This window comes from Zeus faber (assembly GCF_960531495.2).
Source record: "Zeus faber genome assembly, chromosome: 8".
Lineage (NCBI taxonomy): Eukaryota > Metazoa > Chordata > Actinopteri > Zeiformes > Zeidae > Zeus > Zeus faber.
In genome coordinates, this window is record NC_137195.1 from 8,409,375 (window position 1) to 8,434,464 (window position 25,090).

Here is a 25,090-nt window from a genome sequence, read left to right on the forward strand (position 1 = left end):
TTCGCAGTAAAATTTCAGCAATACATTTTCATTGCCATGTCAAAAAAGTGAGATAAATAACATTTCTCTCTCTGTATATTGTTCACCAATACATCAATGATTACCAAGTGCAGCCTCTGCAGGAACGGCACCGCGGTTGCATGCATTTTCTTGAAATATCATTTTGTTTTAATTAAAACATTTGAAAAAAGTTTATCGTGGCCATCCCCTACCCACCTGGCCACCTGCGGTGACCCACTCATGGGTTGCGAGCCACAGTTTGGCAACCACTGGTGTACAGACTGTAGTTGCCTCTTTCAATGAATTATTATGATGGCGCTTGGTTTGTTTTCAATCTATGCAGTCCTTTTCTCTCTCTCTCTCTCTCTCTCTCTCTCTCTCTCTCTCATCCATCAAGGGGGAGACAGGATAGGATAGGACTTTATTCCCTTGCCGGCCAATTCAGCGCATCAGGCACCGACTCAGAGACAGAAGTCAATAAGCGCTTTGTTTGGTTAATGCTCTCACCTCTTCCCTCCCCGAATCTACCACCCCCCCCCACCCCCACCCCTGTTCCCCCGTCTCTACCTCCTCCAACGCCCTCTTACACCCCCGCCACCCCCCACCACTCTCCCTCCGGTGTGCGCTCTGTGCGGATTGTTAGCGTTTCCTCCTCTTGATGTTCGGGCAGAAAATCCATCCCCGTAATATCTCTCCGCTGCCAAGATGTCGGTGGTGTGGGGTGGGGTGGGGTGGGGGGCTGCAGAGCGGATTCAGTCTTGATTCAGCCTCTGTTCACCTCTGACCTCTATCTACACCGCGTTCCAAATTATTATGCAAATTGGATTGAACTGTCATAAACATTACATTTTTTGTTTTTCAGTTAAACTCATGGATGGTATTGTGTCTCAGGGCTCTTTGGATCACTGCAATCAATCTCAGACACCTGTGATAATTAGTTTTCCAGGTGAGCCCAATTCAAGGAAAACTACTTAAGAAGGACATTCCACATAATTAAGCAGGCCACAGGTTTCAAGCAATATGAGAAAGAAAAAGGATCTGTCTGCTGCCGAAAAGCCTCAAATAGTGCAACGCCTTGGACGAGGTATGAAAACATTAGATATTTCACGAAAACCTAAGCGTGATCATCGTACTGTGAAGAGATTTGCTGCTGATTTAGAGCACAGACGGGTTGGTGCAGATAAAGGCAGAATGAGGAAGGTTTCTGCCAGACAAATTCATCGGAATAAGAGAGCAGCTGCTAAAATGCCGTTACAAAGCAGCAAACAGGTATTTGAAGCTGCTGGTGCCTCTGGAGTCCCGCGAACCTCAAGGTGTAGGATCCTCCAGAGGCTTGCAGTTGTGCATAAACCTACTATTGGGCCCCCCTGAACCAATGCTCACAAGCAGAAACGGTTGCAAGGGGCCCAGAAATACATGAAGACTCATTTTCAAACAGTCTTGTTGAGTGATGAGTCCCGTGCAACCCTGGATGGTGCGGATGGATGGAGTAGTGGATGGTTGGTGGATGGCCACCATGTCCCAACAAGGAGGTGGCGGAGTCGTGTTTTGGGCCGGAATCATGGGGAGAGAGCTGCTAGGCCCCTTTAGGGTCCCTGAAGGTGTGAAAATGACCTCCGCAAAGTAAATAGAGTTTCTGACAGCACTTTCTTCCATGGTACAAAAAGAAGAACCGTGCCTTCGTTAGCAAAACCATCTTCATGCCTGACAATGCACAGTCTCATGCTGCAAAGAATACCTCTGTGTCATTGGCTGCTATGGGCATAAAAGCAGAGAAACTCATGGTGTGGCCCCATCCGCCCATGACCTCAACCCTATTGAGAATTTTTGGAGCATCCTCAAGCAAAAGGTCTATGAGGGTGGGAAGCAGCTGGCATCAAAACAGCAGCTCTAGGAGGCTGTTCTGACATCCTGCAAAGAAATTCAAGCAGAAACTCTCCAAAAACTCACAAGTTCAATGGAGGCAAGGATTGTGAAGGTGATATCAAAGAAGGGTCCTCTCCTGAGTGCTGTCTCCAGCCGCCTGCGTATCAGTAAATTGCGCCTCCTTTAAAATTGTACTTCTTTAGAATGTTTCCTACCGGTTACGTGCAAAGGGTGTGAATTGAACTGCGGATTCGTTGTAATGGGGAGCGCCGGTTGAACGCAATCTCATTTCGAATGAGCGCTGAGAGGCGGCGGGAAAAAAGACACCGGGAGATGAGGACCGAGGCCCCGCCGTTGATCCAGATAATAACACGTGCGCGCGGATCCCTGCGGCGGCCGGAGCGTAACGCGGGCGGAGATAAGGTTTTCAGGGAAAATGCGGCACCGGCGGAGTGTCGGCTGTCATGGCAGCGCAACATTTAAGGTAATCAATCGGTCAGAACGTCTTGACTGTTTAACCACCCAGGAGCGGGGGGCTGCCACGTAGCGGTGCCCAGGGAGCAGTTCTGGGGTTAAGTGTCCTGCTCAAGGACCCTTGAGCGCGCTACCGGGAGGAGCCGGGGAGGGAATTTCGAGCCGACCCGCCCTTCCTCCCCAGCCGCCGCCCCCTGAAGGGGGTAATGCTGATTTCCATTCGAACTGGGAAGTTGGAATTTCCGAGTTCCCAGTCGAAGATGTCAACCGGAACGGCCCCCCTCGGAAAGTCGGAAAGCCCCCACCAACTCCAACCTCGAAATCCCAGATGCAATAAGTGAAAGCTGTAACGGCTGTGATGTTATCAATGTTTTTTATTTTTATTTTTATCAAGTCTATTTGGACGTGAACATGTACGCATTGGAGGATTCAAGATTCAAGAGGTTTATTCGTCACATACATATACATTCTTTCATGCATATATGCAGATGTCCTCGGAAAATTTCTTTCTACTAGACCAGCTAACTGATTTCTAAAACGTAATACAGTAAGTCCAATACTTAATTATAATAATAAAATAAAAATATAAAAAATAAAATAAAATAAAATGGAATAGATAAGGGGAAGGCTTATGTATATGGGATAGGCAATTATGTAAATACACATATGTGCATTAAAGTGGCATGTGAATGAAGTGAGGTAGTGTTTGTGGGATAATACAGCACAGTATGCAACAGTACGGCGCAGCAATACAGTAACACCGAACAACCCAGAACAGTGACACAGTATGCGGTACAGTATGCTACATACAGTACAGTAGGTAGTGGAGCCTATGTGTGTGGCTCAGTTAGGACCCCTGGTGAGGTCAGCATTGACAGTTCTAATGGCGTGCGGGAAAAAACTCTGTCTCAGTCTCTCTGTCCTCGCTGTGTGACTGCGGAGGCGCTTGCCTGACCGCAGCAGCTGGAACAGTCCGTTGTTGGGGTGGTGAGGATCCTTCATGATCCTGCAGGCTCTGCTACTACACCTGCTGGTGTATAAGTCCTGCAGGGAGGGGAGGGTAGTTCCAGTGGTACGTTCAGCTGAATGCACCACCCTCTGCGGGGCCCGCCTGTCCTGAGCAGTACAGTATCCAAAGCAGGCAGTGATGTTGCCTGTCAGGATGCTCTCGACAGTAGAAGGACTTGAGGATCCTCACCGAGACCCGGAATTTCCTCAGCTGCCTGAGGTGGTAAAGACGCTGCCTCGCCTTTCTCACCAGGGTGTCTGTTTGTAAAGGAGAAGTTGTTCGCCTGAAATGATTTTGAGGATTTTTCTTTGCATCAGTACCAACGGACCGCAGCTCAGCCGGCATCGAATAAGCTTTGGGTCTAATTCAGCTGGCTGTGGCTTGTGCATGCGAACGCAGCCCGCTGTACGTCCGTCCTTCGCTTCATCTCAATGATATGATCCCGGTTTACACCGGTGATCCACAAACAGAGCTGACGCAGCACGTCCATACCCAGCCAAACACCAGACTCGCCTGTTTTAGTGGCAGCTGGCCGTGCTCGGCGGAACAATTCGTTGCCACGTAATCGCATGCCGGGAGCTGCTTTCAGCCAATCACCTTCCATTAAGCTTCGGTTCATCCGGTTTCGAGTCAATCAAGTCCCGCTTCGTTGAAAGCAGATCCCTGAGTGAGGTTCACATGATTTGCCAATCTTCTGAACCCGATATTGATCAAATCTCATTTCAATGACCGGCCTGCTCTCCGCCCAGACCTCTGTTTGGATCTTTCCCAGTTATTTTTCCAGTGAGCCGCCTCCAAAACGGCCGGGGTGTGACGACAGGGTGGATCCCGTTGAAAAGTTCACCTCGCTTGGGGGGTAAAATTCTTTCACGGGTTAGAGGCTGATGGAGGCTGGTGGAGGCTGATGGAGGCCGGGCGCTTTCGTCCATTCTCTATGACGCACTGTTGATTACATTTTCTAGCAGCTTGGCCCTGTGCTGCAGGGGTGAAAGGGAAAGTCGCTGGATAATGTGTTTTGTAAAGTATTTCCCAGTTGAATGTGTTTCCGTGGACAGCTTGGGAACACGGAGCGATATCGATCGTTTTGGAAACGTTACGGGGGTTTTTAATGATCGCTTCACTCGAGCGTCTCCCAGTTTGCTCGCAATTGGTAGATTACCGAGTCCCGATAAGAGATCGTCAAAACCTCCATGCGGGAGAACTTTGGGAAACACGAGTTCCGGTTCAAAATGAACGTCCTTCAATGCGGCGCGGAGGTTGAAAAAAAAAAAAAAGACAAGCACGACCCGCTTACCTGTCTCACCCGTCTCCCCCCCACCCCGCCCCCCGCAGATCACCGCGCCCGGCGGAAGAGCATCGCCACTGGGAAGCAGCCGAGCATGGAGGTCCCTCCCACCGCCCCCCCTCAACCCTTCCGACAATCCGTGAGTAACCCCCCCACCTGCTCCCGGCCTCGCTCCCTCCCCCCCTCGCTCTCCCTGTCCCTCCCCCCCGCCGACTGGCAGCACGTCTGCGGCCGGCGGGCCAGCGGCACCCCGCCCCACGCGCTGCCCCTCCCCTTGGCCGTCTCCCCCTGCCCCGCGCTCTCCCCCTCCAGCCAGCACCACCAGCACCTCCTCCTCCACCGCCCGCCCCAGCAGCGGCAGCGGGGCTCAAAGAAGGCGCCCTCCACGCCGCCTTTGCCCCGCTCGCTGCCCCTCTCCCCCTCCCTGTCCCTCACCCTGCCCCGCTCGCCCGCCCCCTCCTGCCCCTCCCCTGCTTTCTCACACTGGGGCGGAGACTGGAGGGTCGCCGGCTCGAGTCCAATGGCGGGACCATACATTTCGCCGCTGCCCCCCATCGAGGTATGTGACCTTGCATTTGCAGGAGAGCAAACACAATAACATAGGTTACCCCTCATGCCCCTGGTTCAGGTCACCTCTGAACCTCCCTTCCGTGTTTTGCTCCTTCCTCCAACAGGTTTCAGCCGTGCACGACCGAACAGAACGACTTTGTTGTTAGCTCGGCAAAATGGATACGTTTCCAAACTTGGCGCCTGTTCTCGCAAATTCGCACGCCCCCCGCCAATGTCATTCAAAAGTTGTTCAACTTTTCTTTTCTTTTTTTTTTTTACATCCCGCCCCCTGCCCGGACGGACGGAATCGCTCTCTGACTCAGAACTTGATTCAAAATGAACAGAGCTCAGCGACAGGTCACTTCCGTGTGGGAACAGGGGGTATGAGACGGCGGGACTTCGACCTTCCCGCTGTCTTCCACCCTTTGCTTTGTCGCGATCTGACGTGAGTTAGGCTCATCTTGTTGAGCGCGGCGTACTTTTTAAGAGCCGGGGTGTCAGACAGGCTAATCAGGTCAGAATTAGTCATACGGTCTATTAGCATAGGACCAGCAGATGGGGCCAAGTCCCCGGTCATGTCCAGAGACTGGCTTCAAAGCCTCATTCCAGCTGACTAGGTGTCATTTCCCTCCTGTCCTTCTCACACTGAATAAATCATGTTAAATTATGTTATATTATTGACATGGGGGCGGGTCATGAATTGTTTGCTGTTGGGTTTTTATGGAGTTTTTTTTTTTTTGTATACCAGTAACATAACTGTCAACATTAAAATATCTCTGAACTGAGTATGTGAACAAAATCTGAAAACACAGGATGTTGATCAGATGAGTGATGCTTGAGTTTAATTGTATTTAATGTGAATGAAAGTCATCCCAATGTGTCACCTCTCATTCCAAGTAATTATTGTCTTCCAAATGTGTTATTTCTAAGGGTTTAAAGTGTTTAAGATTGTTAATTCTATTTCTCAGGCTGTACAGCAGTACAGCTCATACTGTACCGCTGTACAGGAAAGTGGTATTCAAACTGTGGGGCGCGCCCCCTCGTGGGATGCAAATGAAAATGCAGGCGGGCGGGAAAATGAAAGTATTTCAATATATATCAAATATTTAAGTATATTGAAGTCTTCACTTTTAAGCGCTAATGTGTCATTACTGGAATCAGATTTGATGAAATACCATTTTTAAAATTTTCTAAATCTAATTGGCGAATAGTAAGCGCTATAATTAATTTACCATGATCTAATTTGCTGGTAATGACAATTTTTGCAGATTATTTCCTGTAAGATACATTGGCTGGCATATCAATAATGCACATTTATTTTTCTACAAATTTTTTTTCTTTATTTGGAGCTTTAAATCCTTGGTTTAGCAAAAAAAAAAAAAGTTTGAATACCACTGGCACTGGGCTGATGAATATTTGCATGGCACAGCACTGCTTTCTACTGGCCGTGGTACAGCACTGCAGTGCCCACAGCTGATGGTCACTGTGGGAGTTTGATAGCTTGGAGATAATAACGTATCTTTCTCCCCTTCCATATGTGTATCATTTTTCATTTATTCATGTGCCCATTTTTCACTGTTTATTGTTTTTTTCATAATTTTATTATCCATGTATTGTCAATACTCAACCAACATCTCTGTGTCATTCTCCACTTCATATTTATCAACGTTAATGGAAAAAAAAAAAAAAACCTCCTCACGACTACGTCCCCATTATTACCTGGACACCTCCATCCCCATCGGCATGGCATCCTTCTCTCTCTCGCTCTCTCTCTCTCTCTCCACCCCCTGTTGTTCCTTTGTTCTTCCGGCTCCAGAGTTTTCTCAGTAGAAGGTTGAAGGGCTCCATTAAGAGGGCCAAGAGCCAGCCCAAACTGGACCGAACAAGCAGCTTCCGACACATGATCCTCCCTCGCTTCCGCAGTGCCGACCAAGACAGGTCAGTGTGTGTGTGTGTGTGTGTGTGTGTGTGTGTGTGTGTGTGTGTGTGTGTGTGTGTGTGTGTGTGATTATGAAGTCTCAAAAAAATGTGTTTCTGGTCGTGTATATGTAGCCACAACATCAAAACCATTGACAGGTGATAAGTGAATAATATTGATCGTCTCGTTCCAATGGCACCTGTCAAGGGGTGAGATATATTAGGCAGAAAGCGAACAGTCAGTACTTGAAGTTGATGTGTTGGAAGCAGGAAAAATGGGAAAGCTTAAGGAACTGAGCCACTTTGAAAAGGACGACATTTTAATGGCTAGATGACTGGTTAAAAAAAGTCAATGCTGCTATGATAGAAAGTTGTCAGAACCCACAGTGCATCACAGCTTGATGTGTATGGGGCTGTGTAGCTGCAGACCGGTCAGAGTGTCCATGCTGACCCCTGTCCACCTCTGAAAGCACCTACAATGGACACGTGAGCGTCAGAACTGGACCATGGAGCAATGGAAGGAGGTGGCCTGGTCTGATGAATCACATTTTCTTCTACATCGTGTGGATGGGCGGGGTTAGGGTCCGATCCGATGGAGCATCTGTGGGATGTGCTGGAACCACAAGCCCGATCCATGGGGGCCCCACCTCACAACTTCCAGGACTTAAAGGATCTGCTGCTAACGTGTTGGTGCCAGATAAAGGACAGGTCTTGTGGAGTCCATGCCTCCTTGTGGTCACAGCTGTTTTGACGGCATGAGGGGGAGCTACACAATATTAGTGGATATTAGTGGTGGTTCTAATGTTGTGGCTGATCAGTGTATCTGTGTAAATGTGTTTTATCTGTTTTTTTGCACATTGCGGATTAATGGCGTTGGTGTGTATAGATTTTTTTTTTGCTGTATTGTGTATTCAGGTTCTGTTTAAAGTGCAGTTACGGTGATCGACATACAATATTTTCTGTTGTAGTTGAAGAGTATTCCGAGTATTTCTTTGTGAAAGGCTGCGGGGGAAAAAAAAGCTTTGGGGGGTTTTGAGATTTTATTCATGAAGATTGTGCCAAATGTAGAGAATTGTGTGTTGTGTTTTGAAAGAAGTGTGGTTCAGAACTGCAATCTGAGTGTAAAGCGGGAAATGAGCATTTTAGCATAATTGGTTCAGGGGATTGGTACATGAGTTACAGGTTTTAGTCATTGTGTCTCAAGTACCAGTGTTGGTGTGTAAACAATTCAGAAAAGCTGTAAAAACAATAATAATAATACTTGTTATTATAATTACAATAATAATGCCTCTTGTATAATGCTTTTCTAAGTATTCAAAGATGCTTTACGTAGCAGAAATAAAAAGGAAAAGAAGGAGGCGAGCGAGGGCGGACGAGTCTGAGGAGGTGACAGGGGGGAGGCTTCGCTCATACGATTAGGACGGGCCGAATTGAAGATCATCTATTGCCAATACTCAACACAAGCATTTATATTTGATGAGAAAACACTGCAACGTGTGGGTGTTTGAAGTGTATTCTGTATTGCCGCGAGCTCCCACGTTTGATGGTTCTGTTTGGGTGCAGCCAAGTCGAACCAAGACCTCGGACTCCATGCGTGAACAAGGTCATCTTGATAATCTACATGCAGGGCGAAAGTGCACTCCGGAGAGTGCTAAAAAGCTTTATTCCGCGCAGGTGCCTGCCAAGGTGTCGCATGATTTGTTCATTGGGGGGGAGGTTGTGGCGCTCTGTAATCTGTGGAGAAACAGAGAGGCCAAGGTCAGGAGACTTGCGGAGTCAAGGCTGTTTGCCAAAGCCTTGCTCTCTGATTTTCCCATCTCGGTTCATATATTTATCGTCTGTCAAGGGGAAATGTAGTTTTTCAGCAAGATACAGTTTGCACAGTATCTGACCGTTTATTGCACCAGGGATGAAGGCAAATTCGTACCTATCGCACTCTGCCCTGGGTACTATGTATTGCTGTCAAACTAACAAAGTACAAATCATTTGTAGCAGCACTTAAGGATATTTTTCTAGTATTTACAAGCCTGGATTAAAGCATTTTCAAGTCTGTACTTAAGTATATTCATTTTGAGACTTTCTACTTTTACTCCTCTACATTTCAAAGCAAATATCTTTTTTCTTTTTTATCTACTACATTTCTAGCATGGTCAAGTCACTTTATCTAAAAAAGAGAAACAGCATAAAATGTACATTTGAATTTATCAAAAGTATATCTTGTGGCAGTACCACCTGCCACATGCCACACAAGTGGCGTTTTCATGACCCTCCGTTACAGAGACACAGGCAGAGATGTTGTAAACATCAGTTTATTTATTTATTAGAGAGTGGCAAGCTGTCAGCCACTCTTTTAAGCCAGGCTCTTTGTGTGTGTGAGGATAGGTGATTTACCTGTTTCTTGTTGATTGACCAATTTCCCAATTACCTATAACCGAGACAGGTGTGGCTGCTTAAACCACACCACCTCCACACCCCATACCCCCAACACCAAACTGAAGCCTACCCCGACCCCCACGCCACTGGTGACCCTCTCCCAAGGCGATGACAGACTTCCCTCCTTCCTTCTGGAGTGTGGGGCCTTCGGCTGCTGTGCTAGCTGGTGGAGGTGTAGCTGGGCTTGGCTGTTGCAGGGGCTGTTTGGAAGGGTGGGTGGCCTGGCTGCTGGGCTGCTGGATGGTCCCGGCAGTGGCTGCTGGGAGCAGCAGCTCAATTTTCAATTTCAATTTTTTCAATTTCAATGAGCAGTTCAATTTTTTCTGCTCACCCGTGGTGGTTGTTGCGGCTGCCAGTCGGGAGAGGGCTGGTGCTATGGCCGCCTGTTGACCTGCTGGTGGCCCCAGTGTGCCTTTTCACAGCCCTTCCGTGACTTTAAATGTGACACTGTCATAGGATCCCACCTTTGCAATAAATCAGTAAGTCAATTTTCTGCCCTTCAACCGTAAGTTCTGTTATTGTGAAATGGCTCAACCAAGAAGTGATACGCCACACATGCTCACTGAACAGGACCGCCAAGTGTTGATGCCTGTTGCAAGCGGTTACACTAAATACAGACTTCCAAATTGCCTTGGAAGCAACGTCAGCACGATAACTTGTTCGCCGTGAACGTCCTGAACTGGGTTTCGATGGCCGAGCAGCGGCAAACAAGCCTAAGATCACCATGAGCAATGCCAAGCGTCGGCGTGGTGGAGTGGTGTAAATCCCGCTGCCATTGGATTCTGGAAACACTCTCTCTCTAGCCATGAATCAATCTTCACAATCTGGCATCTGATGGACCGATCTGTGTTTGGCGGATGCCAGGGGAACACTACCTGCCTGAATGCATAGCACCAACTTTAAAGTTTGGTGGTGGAGGAATAATGGCCTGTGGGTGCTTTTTCATGGTTTGGGCTAGGCCCCTTAATTCCAACAGCATACAATGACTCCAGAGAGAATTGTGCGCTTCCTACTGTGTGGCAGCAGTTTTGGGGAGGGCCCTCTTCTGGAGTCCTTTTCTGTCTCAGAATGACAGTGCCCCAGCGAGGTCCGTAAAGAAATGGTTCACAAACTCTGGGCCCGGACCTGTGCCCCATTGAACACCTTTGGGATCAATTGGAATGTTGACTGTGAGCCACGCCCCATCGCCCAACATCAGTGCCTGACCTCACTGATGCTCCAGTGCCTGAATGGGAGCAAATCCCTGCAGCCATGTTCCCAAATCCAAAAAGAGAGGAGGCTGTTATACTGCGGCAGCAAAGGGGGGACCAACATGAATCAATCTCCATGGGTTTGAAATAAAATGTTCAACAAGCACATATAAGGTTAGCCAACATAATAATTCCAAGAACTTAGAAGATATTTGGCATACTCATATTTATATATTTAGTGACACACCGAGGATGATTTTCAGAGACTCATATTATTGATGGACTCTACATTTTGTTGTGTTGTCCGCACTTTTAAACTCCTAAATAATTCCACTTTTATAAAACATGTTTATTCTGACTGTTAAATAAAAGCTTTTTTTAAAACAAAAGATGTTGTGTGTCGATGACAATGTTCAACATTCCCTCGAAACACAAGAACAAAGCAGAGATTGCCCCATTCAGCAGGGTATCAAGTCCCCATTCAGCAGGGTGTTAAGGAGCCATGTGACAACTAGCTTGGCTCTGTTGGTCCTCCAACCATTTGCATTCTGGGAGCTGGCTGAATGAAGCCAAGTGTGGGGAAAACTTTGAAGGTGATTATCTCAGAATCACAGTTTGCCACACCCTTGTCATTAACAAACTAGCTTAAAAGATATTTGCTTGAATTGCACAAGTGACACCTTGTTTTGAAGCTCTGATTCTCCACTTTCAAATGATGCAGGGAAAAAAATTGAGTGCCACTAAATGTGTGACCCGAGGTGGGTCACATATTGGTGTGGTGTTCAGGTGCCACCTATCTATCTATCTATCTATCTATCTATCTATCTATCTATCTATCTATCTATCTATCTATCTATCTATCTATCTATCTATCTATCTATCTATCTATCTATCTATCTATCTATCTATCTATCTATCTATCTATCTGCTCACTCCTTTCTTCACCAAAGGATCTGCAGTTTACATAACACCGTGATTTCCTCCGACTCCGAGAGGTCTTCTCACTACCCTCCTCATCCCCCCCACCCCCTACACACACACACACACACACACACGCACACACAAACACACACACACACACGCACACACAAACACACACACACACACACGCACACACACTTTTTTTCCCACACACATGCTTTCCCATCTTCTCACCACCACCCCCACTCTCTCTTCTCCTTTATTCCTCTCATTCTGACTCATTCCTTTGGGTCTATTTTTATCTCTCTCTCCGTCCCCCCTCCCTCCCTCTCTCTCTCTCCCCCACTTCTACATGTAACCGGTATTCTGATGATGAGCGCTATGATTAAACGTACACAAAAACAGTGCGAGTGCAGGGGGACGGCAGGACAGTCGAAGGCACCAGGGACTTTTTAGTAGGGATATATTTCATCTTCTATTGCTCCTTTTTCTCTGCCTTTCACCTCCGTTTGTCTTCGTCATCTTTGTCATTCCAATGTTTTCTGTCATTCCCATCCCACTCTAATCACAGCGCTGTCTTCCTCTTTGAGCGTGAATGTCTTGTCTTTGGTTAGTGATGGTGGGTGTATGTGTGTCTGGGTGTGTGTGTGTGTGTGTGTGTGTATGTGTGTGTGTAGGTGTGTGCGCAACTGTAGAAAACCTCAAATGCATACAAGCATTGCTGTGTGTGTGTGTGTGTGTGTGTGTGTGTGTGTGTGTGTGTGTGTGTGTGTGTGTGTGTGTGTGTGTGTGTGTGTGTGTGTGTGTGTGTGTGTGTGTGTGTGTGTGCGTGCGCCTGCCTGTGTGTGTGCGTGTGTTCCTGGACGAGGAACTGTGTGTGGGAGTGCAGGAGTGAGTGTAGGCGAGTGTGACAGACAGCTTTTCAACTCCAGTCCGTGCTGTCGGAGTTGAAAATTTGAGTGCTGCTCTGTGCTCCTCCAGAGATCTTCCGCCGGTCAAGACAAATCTGTTGCACCCGAGAAGTTTTTATATTTTTTATCGGCTCGGCTTAAAAATAAAACTTACTTCTAGACGGTGGAGTTTGACTGAAGGATTTAACAAGCAGGAATATACAGTATGTTGATATGGATGAGGGATGATGTGATAACTCTCTGTGCATCTGAAGTTACAGATGTTTGTTGAACACAATGCAAATGTATTGATTTAGATGGATAGATAGATAGATGGATAGATAGATATATAGACAGATAGATAGATAAATGGATGGATGGCTAGATGAATAGATAGATAGATAACATTTGGAAAAAAATGGCAATATATAGCAAAAAATTTAACTTGAAAATTTGAAAAACTCTATATAAACAATTCAAACACTCATACATTGTGCACATTTCTATAAATAGATAATAATTAAAAAAAATATATATATATATACATACATGTTATATATATAATTTTATATATAATTTGTGCATATATTGTGTGTAACAGGGTAGGAAACAAAATTATTATAACAATATAGTAAATACAATAAATTATTGATATGTGAGTTGATCACCTTGAAAGTCTTAAATGATCTAAATTTTTTTAAATACAATATCTATCTATCTATCTATCTATCTATCTATCTATCTATCTATCTATCTATCTATCTATCTATCTATCTATCCATCCGTCCATCCCCCAGGACACGTTTGATGCAGAGCTTCAAGGAGTCCCACTCCCATGAGTCCTTGCTCTCCCCCAGCAGCGCCGCTGAGGCACTGGACCTCACCCTGGATGAAGATGCCATCATCAAACCGGTCCACTCCAGCATCCTGGGACAGGAGTACTGTTTCGAGGTGAGACCCGTCCTGCTCCACCCGAAACCACACCCGCACACCAGGGAAGAGTCAGCATGTTGAGGTAGAGAACAAGGCTGTGGAGAAATCCCGTAGATTGCGGAAGTTCTTTTTTGGGGGAATTTGATTTTTCTTTCCCCAAAATAATTTATTGTAATAATTGTCTCACATCCATTAGAATCTCCATTTCAAAATCGGTGATGTTGTCAAACGCACAGTTTCACTGAAAATATCAGGACTACAATACAATACATACAGTGTTGTGTAACCAAATTTAATAGAATAACATCCTCATTAAAAAAATTCTGGGTTTTATTGATATATCCTGGTTTTATTCAAAGTCTCCAAATCCCAGAATGTCCTCCTCACTAGATCTAACGTGGAGCGGACAGGGAAGAGCCGAATATCCCATAAATGGACACTTAAAAAAGTGATAGAATATTTAATGGGAAAGATTGTAAGAGTCGATATAGCTTATTACTTTTTCTCACGATAAGAAAAAAAAAAAAACCATGAGAGGTTTTAAAATAACAAATTCATTTCAGCCAACTAATCCAAACAGCCTGTCCTGTAGCTACCTCCTTGAAAAATCCCAGGTGTACAAAGAGCCGTTGTTTACCAGCACCTTAGTTGAGTCCAGCATTTTTCCGTAGTGACTAACCGCTGTGGTTGTTGATGTCACCGTTGTGGAAAAACCTCAGGTCACCACGTCTTCGGGAACCAAGTGCTTTGCTTGTCGCTCGGCGGCAGAGAGAGACAAGTGGATCGAGAACCTTCAGAGAGCTGTCAAGCCCAACAAGGTGAGGGGAGAGAAAGAGATGGAGGAGGAAAAAAAAAAACAACCAAAAGAAACAAAAAACAAAAACAAAAAAAAGAAGCGGGGGGAAAAAAACGGCCGATCCCTCTGTCTGTGTGTCTCTCTCTCTCCTCCCCGTCCCTCGCTGTTGTCTGGCCTGAAAGGGAGCGGATCATGCGCTGTGTGTGAACCCCCATTTCTGTGTCTGTCTGTGTCTTTGTCTGTGTCGGACAACGAACCTGCACGGTCGCATAGAAAAAAAAAAAAAACAAGTCCGTGGCGAGGCAAGAAGGAGAGGAGTGCGCGGGGGGAGGGGCGGATCAACAAATTTTGGTCCCGGGGCCCCCCGCTTTCCCGCCACTCGCGCTGTTATTGAGAAAGGAAACAGTCGTGAGACAGATGTAAGTGCATATTTGATGGCGACGGGGAACCAAAAGTTATTAAGCCAAACTGAGATGAAACATTTTCCGAGATGAATGACTCATCCAGATGCTGTGGCCCCGGGACTCCTGGCGGAATCACCCAGCTCCAAGGATTCAGCGTGGGCAGGGGGGGGGCACTCTCCAAAATCTACCCCCCCCCCAACCCAACAACCACCCTCAAACAGCGAGCCTCGCGGCTCCGGGAAGCAGGCAGATGCAGACGGCGAGATAAGACCGCTGCCAAGACGTGGGATGAACGTAACCATTTCTCACCATTTTTTGAGAGAGAGAGAGAGAGAGAGAGAGAGCAGTCCTGGCTCCACCCTGCTTTTGTGGTCTGTAAAGTAGTGGAAAATCAGGAATGTGAGGAAAGGTGTAACAGGGAAAACCTACGACGATTATTTCCCTAAATGATGCCTTTAATCCGGATAGAATCCGAGTAAAATCAGTTATTCAGGTGCAAGGTTCACATGCTCCTCCTGATTCCTCATTTTAACATTTTATAATATGGAACAAAGCCAATCATAATACCGCAAAGCGAAAAAAACACCAGATCACATACATCCCGTACGTGATTATTTGACGACCAAAGCTCCCCCTCGATGAATCGGTTGCAGGACCAGCCGGTCCATCCAACGTCCCGCCCGGGAGGCGGGATCGGTTTGATACGGACGTGTTTGAGCGGTCTACGGAAGGAGCGGAGGAGCCGCCGCCGAGCGTGGGGCGAGCGACGCCGGCGTTTGAGAGCGGTTGACGTGACTCAGCTCCCACCGACCTTGATCTTTATTCCAGCCGCGATCAGGGGGTGCCGCTTCCTTCCGCTGCTACACGTACATGCAAAACAGCTTGTTCCTCCTCCAGTCACAGCACTTTCTGACTGTATTTATCGAGGGGTTGCCTCTGTCTCTGTGTTTCCGACCGCACTCGCCCCGATTCATAAAGGACGGGCAAAAAACCTTCCAGCTCCGGCCAAATCGAAAGGGCCCGACCCGCTGTCGTCTCGTCCCCGGGCCTGAGCCTCACACTGTGTTGACTTGGCAACGTGCGGGCCTGCACGCCAGCGCGGTTATTGCATTATTATTATTTTTATTTATTTTTATTTTTTCATCTTGTTTGTCGTCTTGCATTTATGTCCTTTGTCTTTGTGACAAACCCGTGTTGGTTCAGGGGGGGGTGGGGTTGCAAAATGAGCATTAAAAACCCGAAGTCTGAGCTTCACACTGATTCGACTCGATACTCCGCGCAGGACAACAGCAGGCGCGTGGACAATGTGCTCAAACTGTGGATCATCGAGGCCCGGGAGCTTCCGGCCAAGAAGCGCTACTACTGTGAACTCTGCCTGGACGACATGCTGTACGCCCGCACCACCAGCAAGCCCCGCACCGACACCGTCTTCTGGGGGGAGCACTTCGAGTTCAACAACCTGCCGGCCGTCCGCAACCTTCGCCTTCACCTGTACAAGGAGACGGACAAGAAGAGACGCAAGGTGAGGGGGAAAGGAAGGCGGGGACAGCCGCGAAAGGCGAGAAAGACTAAAATAATCGTTTATTTATAACATTATTATGATGGCGGAAAATAACTGTCGTAATTACATTTTAGTACTGAACCGGAAAATGTCAGGTTCAGAACATGTTCTTGCTGCAGACCTGCACTCTCCAGCTGGTTCTCTCATTAGTTGGACTCGGACCTCTGGGCTGAGGCTAATCAGCAAACACACACAGTTTACTCAAAATCCCGGATCGGAGTTTTGGAATTTTCTGAGCCCCGGATTTTCCACCCCTGGTCCGCTGTCTTATTTTGGAAATTTATTCCTTAATAAAACGTATATTTGCAGCTCTTGCAGCTTTTGGGTGTGCTTCAACTTAAAATCTGCAGTCATGAGAAATAGATTCGGATAGATTATGACTGTTGCTGATGCTGTTATTGCTGTTATACTATTGCTGATGTCTGTGTCTTCCTAGATGTCATCTGAGTCAGCGGGTATCATCGTGAATTCATTCTCAGAAAAAAACTAAAGAAAATGCAAATTTGCTTTTCAGAAATAAATTAATTGGGAGAACTGCATTTGACTCCCTGTTTGTTCATTTTTATTGTTTTTAAGGAGAAGAGCACATACTTAGGGCTCGTCAGCATCCCCATCTCAAGCATCACCGGCCGGCAGTTTGTGGAGCAGTGGTACCCGGTCATCCAGCCCAGCGTCCTCACCAAGGGCGCCGGTGTCGGCGGGGGCAAGGTCATCAACGCATCCCTCCGCCTCAAGTCCCGCTACCAGACCATGAGCATCCTCCCCATGGAGCTGTACAAGGAGTTTGCAGAGTACGTCACCAACAACTACCGCACGCTGTGCGCCGTGCTGGAGCCCGTCCTGAGCGTCAAGAGCAAAGAGGAGGTGGCCTGCGCCCTGGTGCACATCCTGCAGAGCACGGGGAAGGCCAAGGTCAGAGTCACATCCACTGGGTTGCTATTTAAAGGAAGACTGAGGCAGTTACTTCTCGACTTACTTGTTTGTATTTCAAAAGAGTGGGCCTGATTGGATCGCTGAGTTCCAAGCTAACCTGACTTGGAATTCACTGTTGTCAAACATTGCAATCTTTCAGAGCTTTGCAGTTGTTATTAAGTAATATGGGATTCTCTCGCTTGATCACTAACATTTGAGTAGGTAATAAATATACCATTGGTTTAAACGACCATGTTTTTGGGAGGTGATCTTCAGGTTATTATGAGACGCTATTTGGTAAATTCATTGTTTTACCTGCATGTTACACAGAAAGTTTGGATCATTGGATAAAAATAAGATTAATGAACGTTGTTATGGAATGGCACTAGACAGGTAGCTGGAGTTGCAGAATCTACCGAAACTCATTTTCTACGATGTGTTAATACCCCCTTAAATACCCTCCCGCAGGATTTCCTGTCAGACATGGCGATGTGCGAGGTGGACAGATTCATCGACCGAGAACACCTTATCTTCAGAGAGAACACTCTGGCCACCAAAGCCATAGAAGAGTACCTCAAACTGATCGGACATAAGTACCTCAAGGATGCCATAGGTGACGAGGGGCATTTTTAAGATACTTAACTCTGAAACGAAGTCGAGTCGAGAGTCCTGTCGAAGTACCGCAATCCTCCAATTTCATTTGAGTTGAAATTTGTGAAAGATTCTAAATTTAGATTTGATTAGACTCCATTTGATGAATTTGGGATGATTGTTCATTACACCAACAAGGGCTCTGCATACGTTGGTTGACCTGGTAAAAAAGAAAAAAAAACGTGTAGCACAGCATGAACATGAGTGCACGAGAAAATATGAGAACCCTCTCGAAAAAACCCCATCACCGACCGTTATCACATGTTCTTGTCGTGAAACGGCAGAACTCTCTCTCAGACAGTAAACGCGACCCAGAGCTGTGCTGCCCTTACGAGCGGAATGCAACGTGCTTTTCAGGGGAGTTCATACGAGCCTTGTACGAGTCCGAGGAGAACTGCGAGGTGGACCCCATGAGAACCCCGCCCTCGGTGCTGGCAGACCACCAAGCGAACCTGCGCATGTGCTGCGAGTTGGCGCTGTGCAAGATCGTCAACTCCCACTGGTGAGAAGCTGGTGTTCTTCAAGACCTGGGGGGTCGAATTCACAAAGAATGGATTGTGGCCGCTAATAGCACCGTGAGGGTCGATTGCGCCCGCAATCTGCGCCGTCTCAGCGTCCGGTTCACGAAAGAAATTTGCGCTAATGATAGGTGCAAACGCGGCCGTTAAGTCTTGTCCTGCAATTTGCCCTTATTTTGCGTCTAAGCGTGATTATCCATGTGGCAAAGTATAAATGCTGGCTTTACACCAAGAACACAGTCGACAGGACAAGGGCAGAGAGATGGAGAACAATGAACAATCACCGGACGCACGGCGCTTTTTTAGTTTCGTTGAATGAGGAAACGTCGGAAAACAAATCAATCTAAAATAAAAACACGCTATTTGTATTCTTTTGTTTGGAAAACGGAGAACGGGGAAAGCTCAAATGTGTAATATAGCGTTTCAATGCCCCCCCACCCGTATCCAAATGTGTAATGGAGTCGAAATTCTGAGGTTATTCTCGAAACACCGGGGTATTTATTTTTTGCGTATCCCTAAAACTCTTACATATATAATAACCTTATTTTTAACCTCTTTCTTTCATTCTCCAATAAAACAAACAAACAAAAAAAAAAAACTGGGTTTGGGCGGAGCCGTCCGTGGTCCTGAGGCTTTAGGAAGGTGCAGGAGTGTCAGACGGAGGCTATGGGTCAATGCCAATTTTCACCACTTTATCGCTATGCCCTATATCTTTCAGTCGTTTTTCGGAGTTTAATAAGAATTATTGGACCGGATTGTCAATGTTTGTAACCCATTTACTGTACAATAAATTATTATTTTTATTATTATAAGTAGTTAAGTAAATAATTATTGTAATAATATAATGTAATAATAATTACAATAATAATGTGAAAAAATTATTTTCAGATAACTGGTAATCAATGCCCTTCAATTGCACCAGTAATTATTGGTAAAGGTAAAATATTACCATCTGCAGATGGTAATATTTTCACTCTCACGGCGTGTGGCTATTAGTGCTATTTGGTGTTTGTGAATTGGACATTTTTTGCAACGGGGCTCATTTGCATAGAAGGGGGCTATTGGCGTGGCAGCACAGTTAGGGGTGCAGTTTGATAACTGCTCTGAGTGCTTTGAGAATTAGAGGCTTGCCTTTTCTGTTATTTGCACCGGTTCACAATTACACAGTTAGTTGCAAGAGTTGCACAATCCTTTCCTGAATTTGCCCCTCATTGTCCTAAAGGTGCAGTGTGTAGAATTTAGTGGCATCTAGTGGTTGCGGTTCACAACCAACCGAATACCCCTCTCCATGGCTGTGCAACATGGCGGCCTCCGTGGAATACACGGTGGCCGCAAAAGAAAACGCAAAAGGCCCTCTCTAGGGCCGGAGTTTGGATTGTCATTTCTGGGCTACTGTAGAAACATGGCGGTGCAACATGGCGGTGCAACATGGCAGCCTTCGTGAAACGTACCCGCTCCCTATGTAGATAAAAACAGCTCATTCTAAGATGACAAAAACAAAACCATTCTTGTTGTCATGGGATTATACACCAATTAAAACCTACTTATGAATATTATATTACATTTCTGCAAAGTCTGTTCCGTAAATTCCACACACTGCACCTTTAAGTGGAGTCTGAAGAAGCGCGTGCAAAAATAACTGACTGTACGCAGAGTGTCGTTTGTAAGGATGTGTGTGGAGGTCTTAAAAAGTTGTTATTTTTGGCGAGTTTGATTTCTCGCTCTGACTTTGTACTTAGGAAAGGCGTCCTGACAGAAACCTCACCAAAACAGGCATAGGGCTTGCTTTCTGGGGTAGAAACTCTTGTCTTGATATATTTGGGCTAACTAGAGTTCACGTTTCAATGGTTTTTTTTATCGTCGAAAGCACAAGAAAACAGGGTGGAAGCAGATATTTCCGGCTATGAATAGAGCCAGCCACAACGCTGTAGATTTTTTTTTTTAATTAACAGATTATTAAAAAAGAGGGTATGCAAATATAATATATACATTTCAGATACAAAATAAAAATATAAATGTATATAAAGAGCTGAGTAAAACAATATATTTTCTGTGCGGAATATATGCAATGAGGTAAAAAGGTGACACTTAAAGAAGTCTTCAATTTAAGTTTTACTTTCCAAACAGCCCCAATGAGTGAGTTATATATATATATATATGTATTTTTTTTTTTATAACCAGAAGATCCACCAAAAATGTTTGCATATATACGTGGTGGTGGCGGCGGTGGTGGTGGGACGCCCCATTCAGAACAAGAGGCCCTGAATCCCGGTACCGCCTATAGAAACCTTGTGTTCCCCTGCAGCGTGTTCCCTCGGGAGCTGAAGGAGGTGTTCGCCTCGTGGCGGGTGCGCTGTGCCGAGCGCGGGCGGGAGGACATCGCCGACCGGCTCATCAGCGGCTCGCTGTTCCTGCGCTTCCTGTGTCCCGCCGTCATGTCGCCCTCCCTCTTCAACCTCACGCAGGAGTATCCCGACGAGCAGACGTCCCGCACCCTCACCCTCATCGCCAAAGTGGTGCAGAACCTGGCCAACTTCTCCAAGTCCGTCCCCCCCCCCGAAGCTCTCGCGATTTTTGTTCTGTGACCTTGTGGCGTTATTGCCGTAATAATGGTTTTCATGGTCATTCTGATTTTGTTTTTCGTTTTAAAAGTAAATATATTTAAGTCACATTTATTTGCCGGTCAAAATTTGAATTCAAACAAACTGAGAACAGTATAACTGTAAAAAAAAAAAAAAAGATTAATCTTCAAATTATTATTTTGAAATTGAATGCTGACATCTATTAATTTGTTTTATTTTTTATATAATTTCTTTATATTATAATGGTTTCTTGCTGTTTTTTTCCCCTTTTCCCTCAACTTAATCCTTTTCTTCCTTCCCTCCTTTCTTATATCCTTCTGTCACTCTATCCTTCCTTTTCTCACCCCCCCCCATCCCTTTCTTCCTCCCTTTCCTCCTTCCCCTGCAGGTTTGGCAGTAAAGAGGAGTACATGTGCTTCATGAATGAGTTTCTGGAGATGGAGTGGGGCTCCATGCAGCAGTTCCTCTATGAGATCTCCAACCTGGACAGCGTCAGCAACGCGGGGGGCTTTGAGGGCTACATCGACCTGGGCAGGGAGTTGTCCATCCTGCACAGCCTGCTGTGGGAGGTCATGGCTCAGCTCAGTAAGGTAGGATGGACCGCGCCCGCTTGGGCAGCAATGCCCCGGGATGGTCACGAGGCCTTGGACAATTCAAGGCGTATGTTTTCCAAATAGTAAAATATGGTTTAAAAGAAATGTAATACAGTTATACTCACCTTTTTCATGTCAAAGATCCCCAAATGTCACAGACCCCATTTGATAAGATCAGCTCAGACCCGTTGAGATAGGGACTCTACAAGACCTCTGTAGGTGTCCTGTGGTATCTTGCACCAAGACGTTAGCAGCAGATCCTTTGAGTCCTATAAGACCTTTGTTGCACCAAAATTAGCGGGGTATACCGGGGGTTTTTTAAACCCGACCAAACCCGCTAAAAATAGGCTATTGACACCTTTCCCATCATCAGGTATGCCGTTCTTTTTTTTTCTGCTGTGTCACGTTCGATGTCACGAACGCACCGGAAAAGGGCCGTGTCATGGTTCCAGTGTGGCTGGGGAAAAAAAAACAGGAGAAGCATTATAGAGTGTCAATGGGCACCAGTCCTTTAGCAGCAGGGAGTGGAGATGCTCCTCTGGTTCTGGGACCGGCTTGGGAGCGTGAGGGTTGTCCACTGTGGTCCCCACGGAGCGATCTCCACACTCCAAGCATTTCATGATCCCAAAATGATTCTGATTTTGATTTTGGATTCTAAATCAGATATGAAATGATTGATTGATACGCAGATATTTCTGTCTATATACATGCCAACGTCTGTAACTTCAACGCGCATTGCATCGCCACATTAAAGGTGCGAAAATTAGTGTGTCGACCCGGGTGTTAAGTTTCCATCAGAGCCGATCAGAGCTGGAGCCGATAAAAACCTGTGTCTATTGCAGGGTCATTTGTCCTGGGACAGAAACCCGGGTGCAACCTTTCCCACTTATGACAAATGCCAGATGTTAGCAGGTGTTACAGGGTTTTTGTTGCAGTGGGAAAGGGGTATAAGTTGCGAGGTGGGGTCTCCATAGATCAGGCTTGTTGTTCCAGCACATCCCACAGATGCTCGATTGGATTGAGATTGTTGGGAATTAGGAGGCCAAGTCAAGACCTTGAACTCTTTGTCATGTTCCTCAAACCATTCCTGAACAATTTTTGCAGTGTGTCAGGGGACATTATCCTGCTGAAAGAGGCCACTGCCATCAGAAAATACTCTTGCCATGAAGGTTGTACTTGGTCTGCAACAATGTTTATGTCGGTGGTACTGAATGTGTCAGATTAACATCCACGTGAATGCCAGGACACAAGGTTTCCCAGCAAAACATTGCCCAGAGCATCACACTGCCTCCGCGGGCTTGTTTTCTTCCCATAGTACATCCTGGTGCCATCTCTTCCCCAGGTAAACAATGCACATGCACCCGACCATCAACATGATGTAAAAGAAAACATGATTCATCAGACCAGGCCACCTTCTTCACCTTCTTCTCCATGGTCCAGTTCTGATGCTCACTTGTCCATTGTAGGTGCTTTCAGAGGTGGACAGGGGTCAGCATGGACACTCTGACCAGTCTGCTGCTACACAGCCCCATACACATCAAGCTGTGATGCACTGTGTGTTCTGACACCTTTCTATCATAGCAACATTAACTGTTTCACCAGTTTGTGCTACAGAAGCCCATATGTGGGATCGGACCAGACGGGCTAGACTTTACTCCCCATGCGCATCAATCAGTCTTGGGCGTCCATGACCCTGTCACCGGTTCCCCCGTTGTCCTTCCTTGTACCACTTTTGGTAGGTAGTAACCACTGCATACCGGGAACACCCCACAAGACCTGTTGTTTTGGAGATGCTCTGACCCAGTCGTCTAGCATCACAATGTGCTCCTTGTCAAAGTGGCTCAGATCCTTACGCTTGACCATTTTTCCTGCTTCCAACTGACTGTTCACTTGCTGCCTAATATATCCCACCCCTTGATAGGTGCCATTGGAACCAGATGAGCAATGTTAACCGCACCTGATAGTGGTTTTAATTTTGTGGCTGAGATATATATATATATACTGTATATATATATATATATATAGAGAGAGAGAGAGAGAGAGAGAGAGAGAGAGAGAGAGATGTCTATATAGATAAAAGCGAAAGTATCATCAATCATTATTGTACAGTACATTCTCTAATGGTGCTAGCGTTGAGTAAATGAAATAATGGTGAAGTAACTATTAATCATTTTAATTGTGATCCCCTGGCACCTCTTGAAGGACGTTCTAAAGTATTGTGTGTCACAAAAACCTTGCTCTCTACCATGAAAATAGAACCACTTCAGGCAAAAATAACCTCGTACAGCTACATAAATGCATGAAAAAAAAGTATTAGGTCTTTTAAATACGGGGGGGTCTCTGATTGAATCAGGTTTGATTTGTCTTCAAGGGAAAAATGTTGGCAACCCCTGGATCGGGGTTTTATCTCTTCCCTTCTTATCTATCCTGCTGTTGTTCCTGTTGAGTGAATGCTGTGATTTGTTATATTCATTATTTTGCTATTTTAAACTACTTTAAACTCTAGCTGTAAATGTAACGGGATGATGAAGATTGGACTGAATCGCCAGCATCCACTATATTACCCCCATTAAGCAGGATCGACGTTAACTCTTGGTTGTACTGTTTTAATTCAAATATATGTTGTATCGATTTCTCTCGGATAAATATTTCACTCTGTTTGTATTTTTGTTCCTATATGAATACAGGATGCCATCATCAAGCTGGGCCCGTTGCCTCGCCTCCTGAATGACATCAGCATGGCGCTGCGTAACCCCCACCTGCAGCGCCAGCCCAGCCACCAGGCCGTGCAGGAGCGACAGTCTGAGCGGCTGCTGTCACGACCAAGCTTCAACCGGGGCGTCTCCTCTGAGTTCCAGAACCTCATGATGAGGGATCTCAACAGGTAAGAGTACTACAACTAAAACCTACCATCACGACACTAATACTACTACCACTACTACTCCTTCTACCACTACAAGGCCTGCTACTACTACAACAACTACGAATACCTCTACCATTACTACTACTAATTTTAATACTACTGCTACTACCACCACTGCTACTACTACTACTACAAATAATAATGAGAATAATAAAGCATATTTTATTGGGCAGATAACCCTCCAGTGTTAACTGGACTTCTATAGTACAGTAGACTATACTATGTACTACTGTAGTACATATTATAGTACACTCCCTTTTCTTTTCCAATCCTAACACACTGCAATTCTCCAGCTCTATAGATATCACTCGCTTGCCTTCCCCTACCTCTGGAGTGTCCAGTGGAGGGGTCATGCCCTCCCGCGCCCAGATGAGTTTCCAGGAACGTGACCACCCCCACAGGGCCTCCTCCAAAGATGTTTTCTACGTGACCCGCCCTCCCCTGGCCCGATCCAGCCCGGCCTACTGCACAAGCAGCTCGGACATCACCGAGCCGGACCCCAAGGTGAGTCTCTGTACATCGAGCGGGGGAAGCGCCATCCCATCCCGTAGGTTCGTTTTCTCGCTGGTTCACAGTTTTTTCTCGGTTCACATGACCTGCATGGTGGCATTCGTTATTCGCTATCAAATGACATGAGGCAGTAGAATATCATGACATCTGCTTTTTTTTCCACAAATTCCGTC

At 46.1% G+C, this 25,090-nt stretch overlaps 1 protein-coding gene across 1 annotated transcript in view; it reads left to right on the plus strand.

Annotated features, from left to right (window-relative positions):
- The window catches only part of syngap1b (synaptic Ras GTPase activating protein 1b), a gene marked incomplete at both ends in the record, with an annotated part of 138,634 nt that overhangs the window by 93,429 nt on the left and 20,115 nt on the right, over positions 1-25,090 (plus strand). Inside the window, 12 exons of the mRNA XM_080005857.1 lie at positions 4,682-5,193; positions 7,000-7,121; positions 13,332-13,485; positions 14,187-14,285; positions 15,950-16,189; positions 16,805-17,140; positions 17,609-17,753; positions 18,149-18,293; positions 20,615-20,851; positions 21,280-21,481; positions 24,172-24,368; positions 24,701-24,911. Of these exons, the coding sequence (XP_079861983.1) occupies positions 4,682-5,193; positions 7,000-7,121; positions 13,332-13,485; positions 14,187-14,285; positions 15,950-16,189; positions 16,805-17,140; positions 17,609-17,753; positions 18,149-18,293; positions 20,615-20,851; positions 21,280-21,481; positions 24,172-24,368; positions 24,701-24,911 (2,600 nt within the window). The remainder of the gene's footprint in view (positions 1-4,681; positions 5,194-6,999; positions 7,122-13,331; positions 13,486-14,186; positions 14,286-15,949; positions 16,190-16,804; positions 17,141-17,608; positions 17,754-18,148; positions 18,294-20,614; positions 20,852-21,279; positions 21,482-24,171; positions 24,369-24,700; positions 24,912-25,090) is intronic.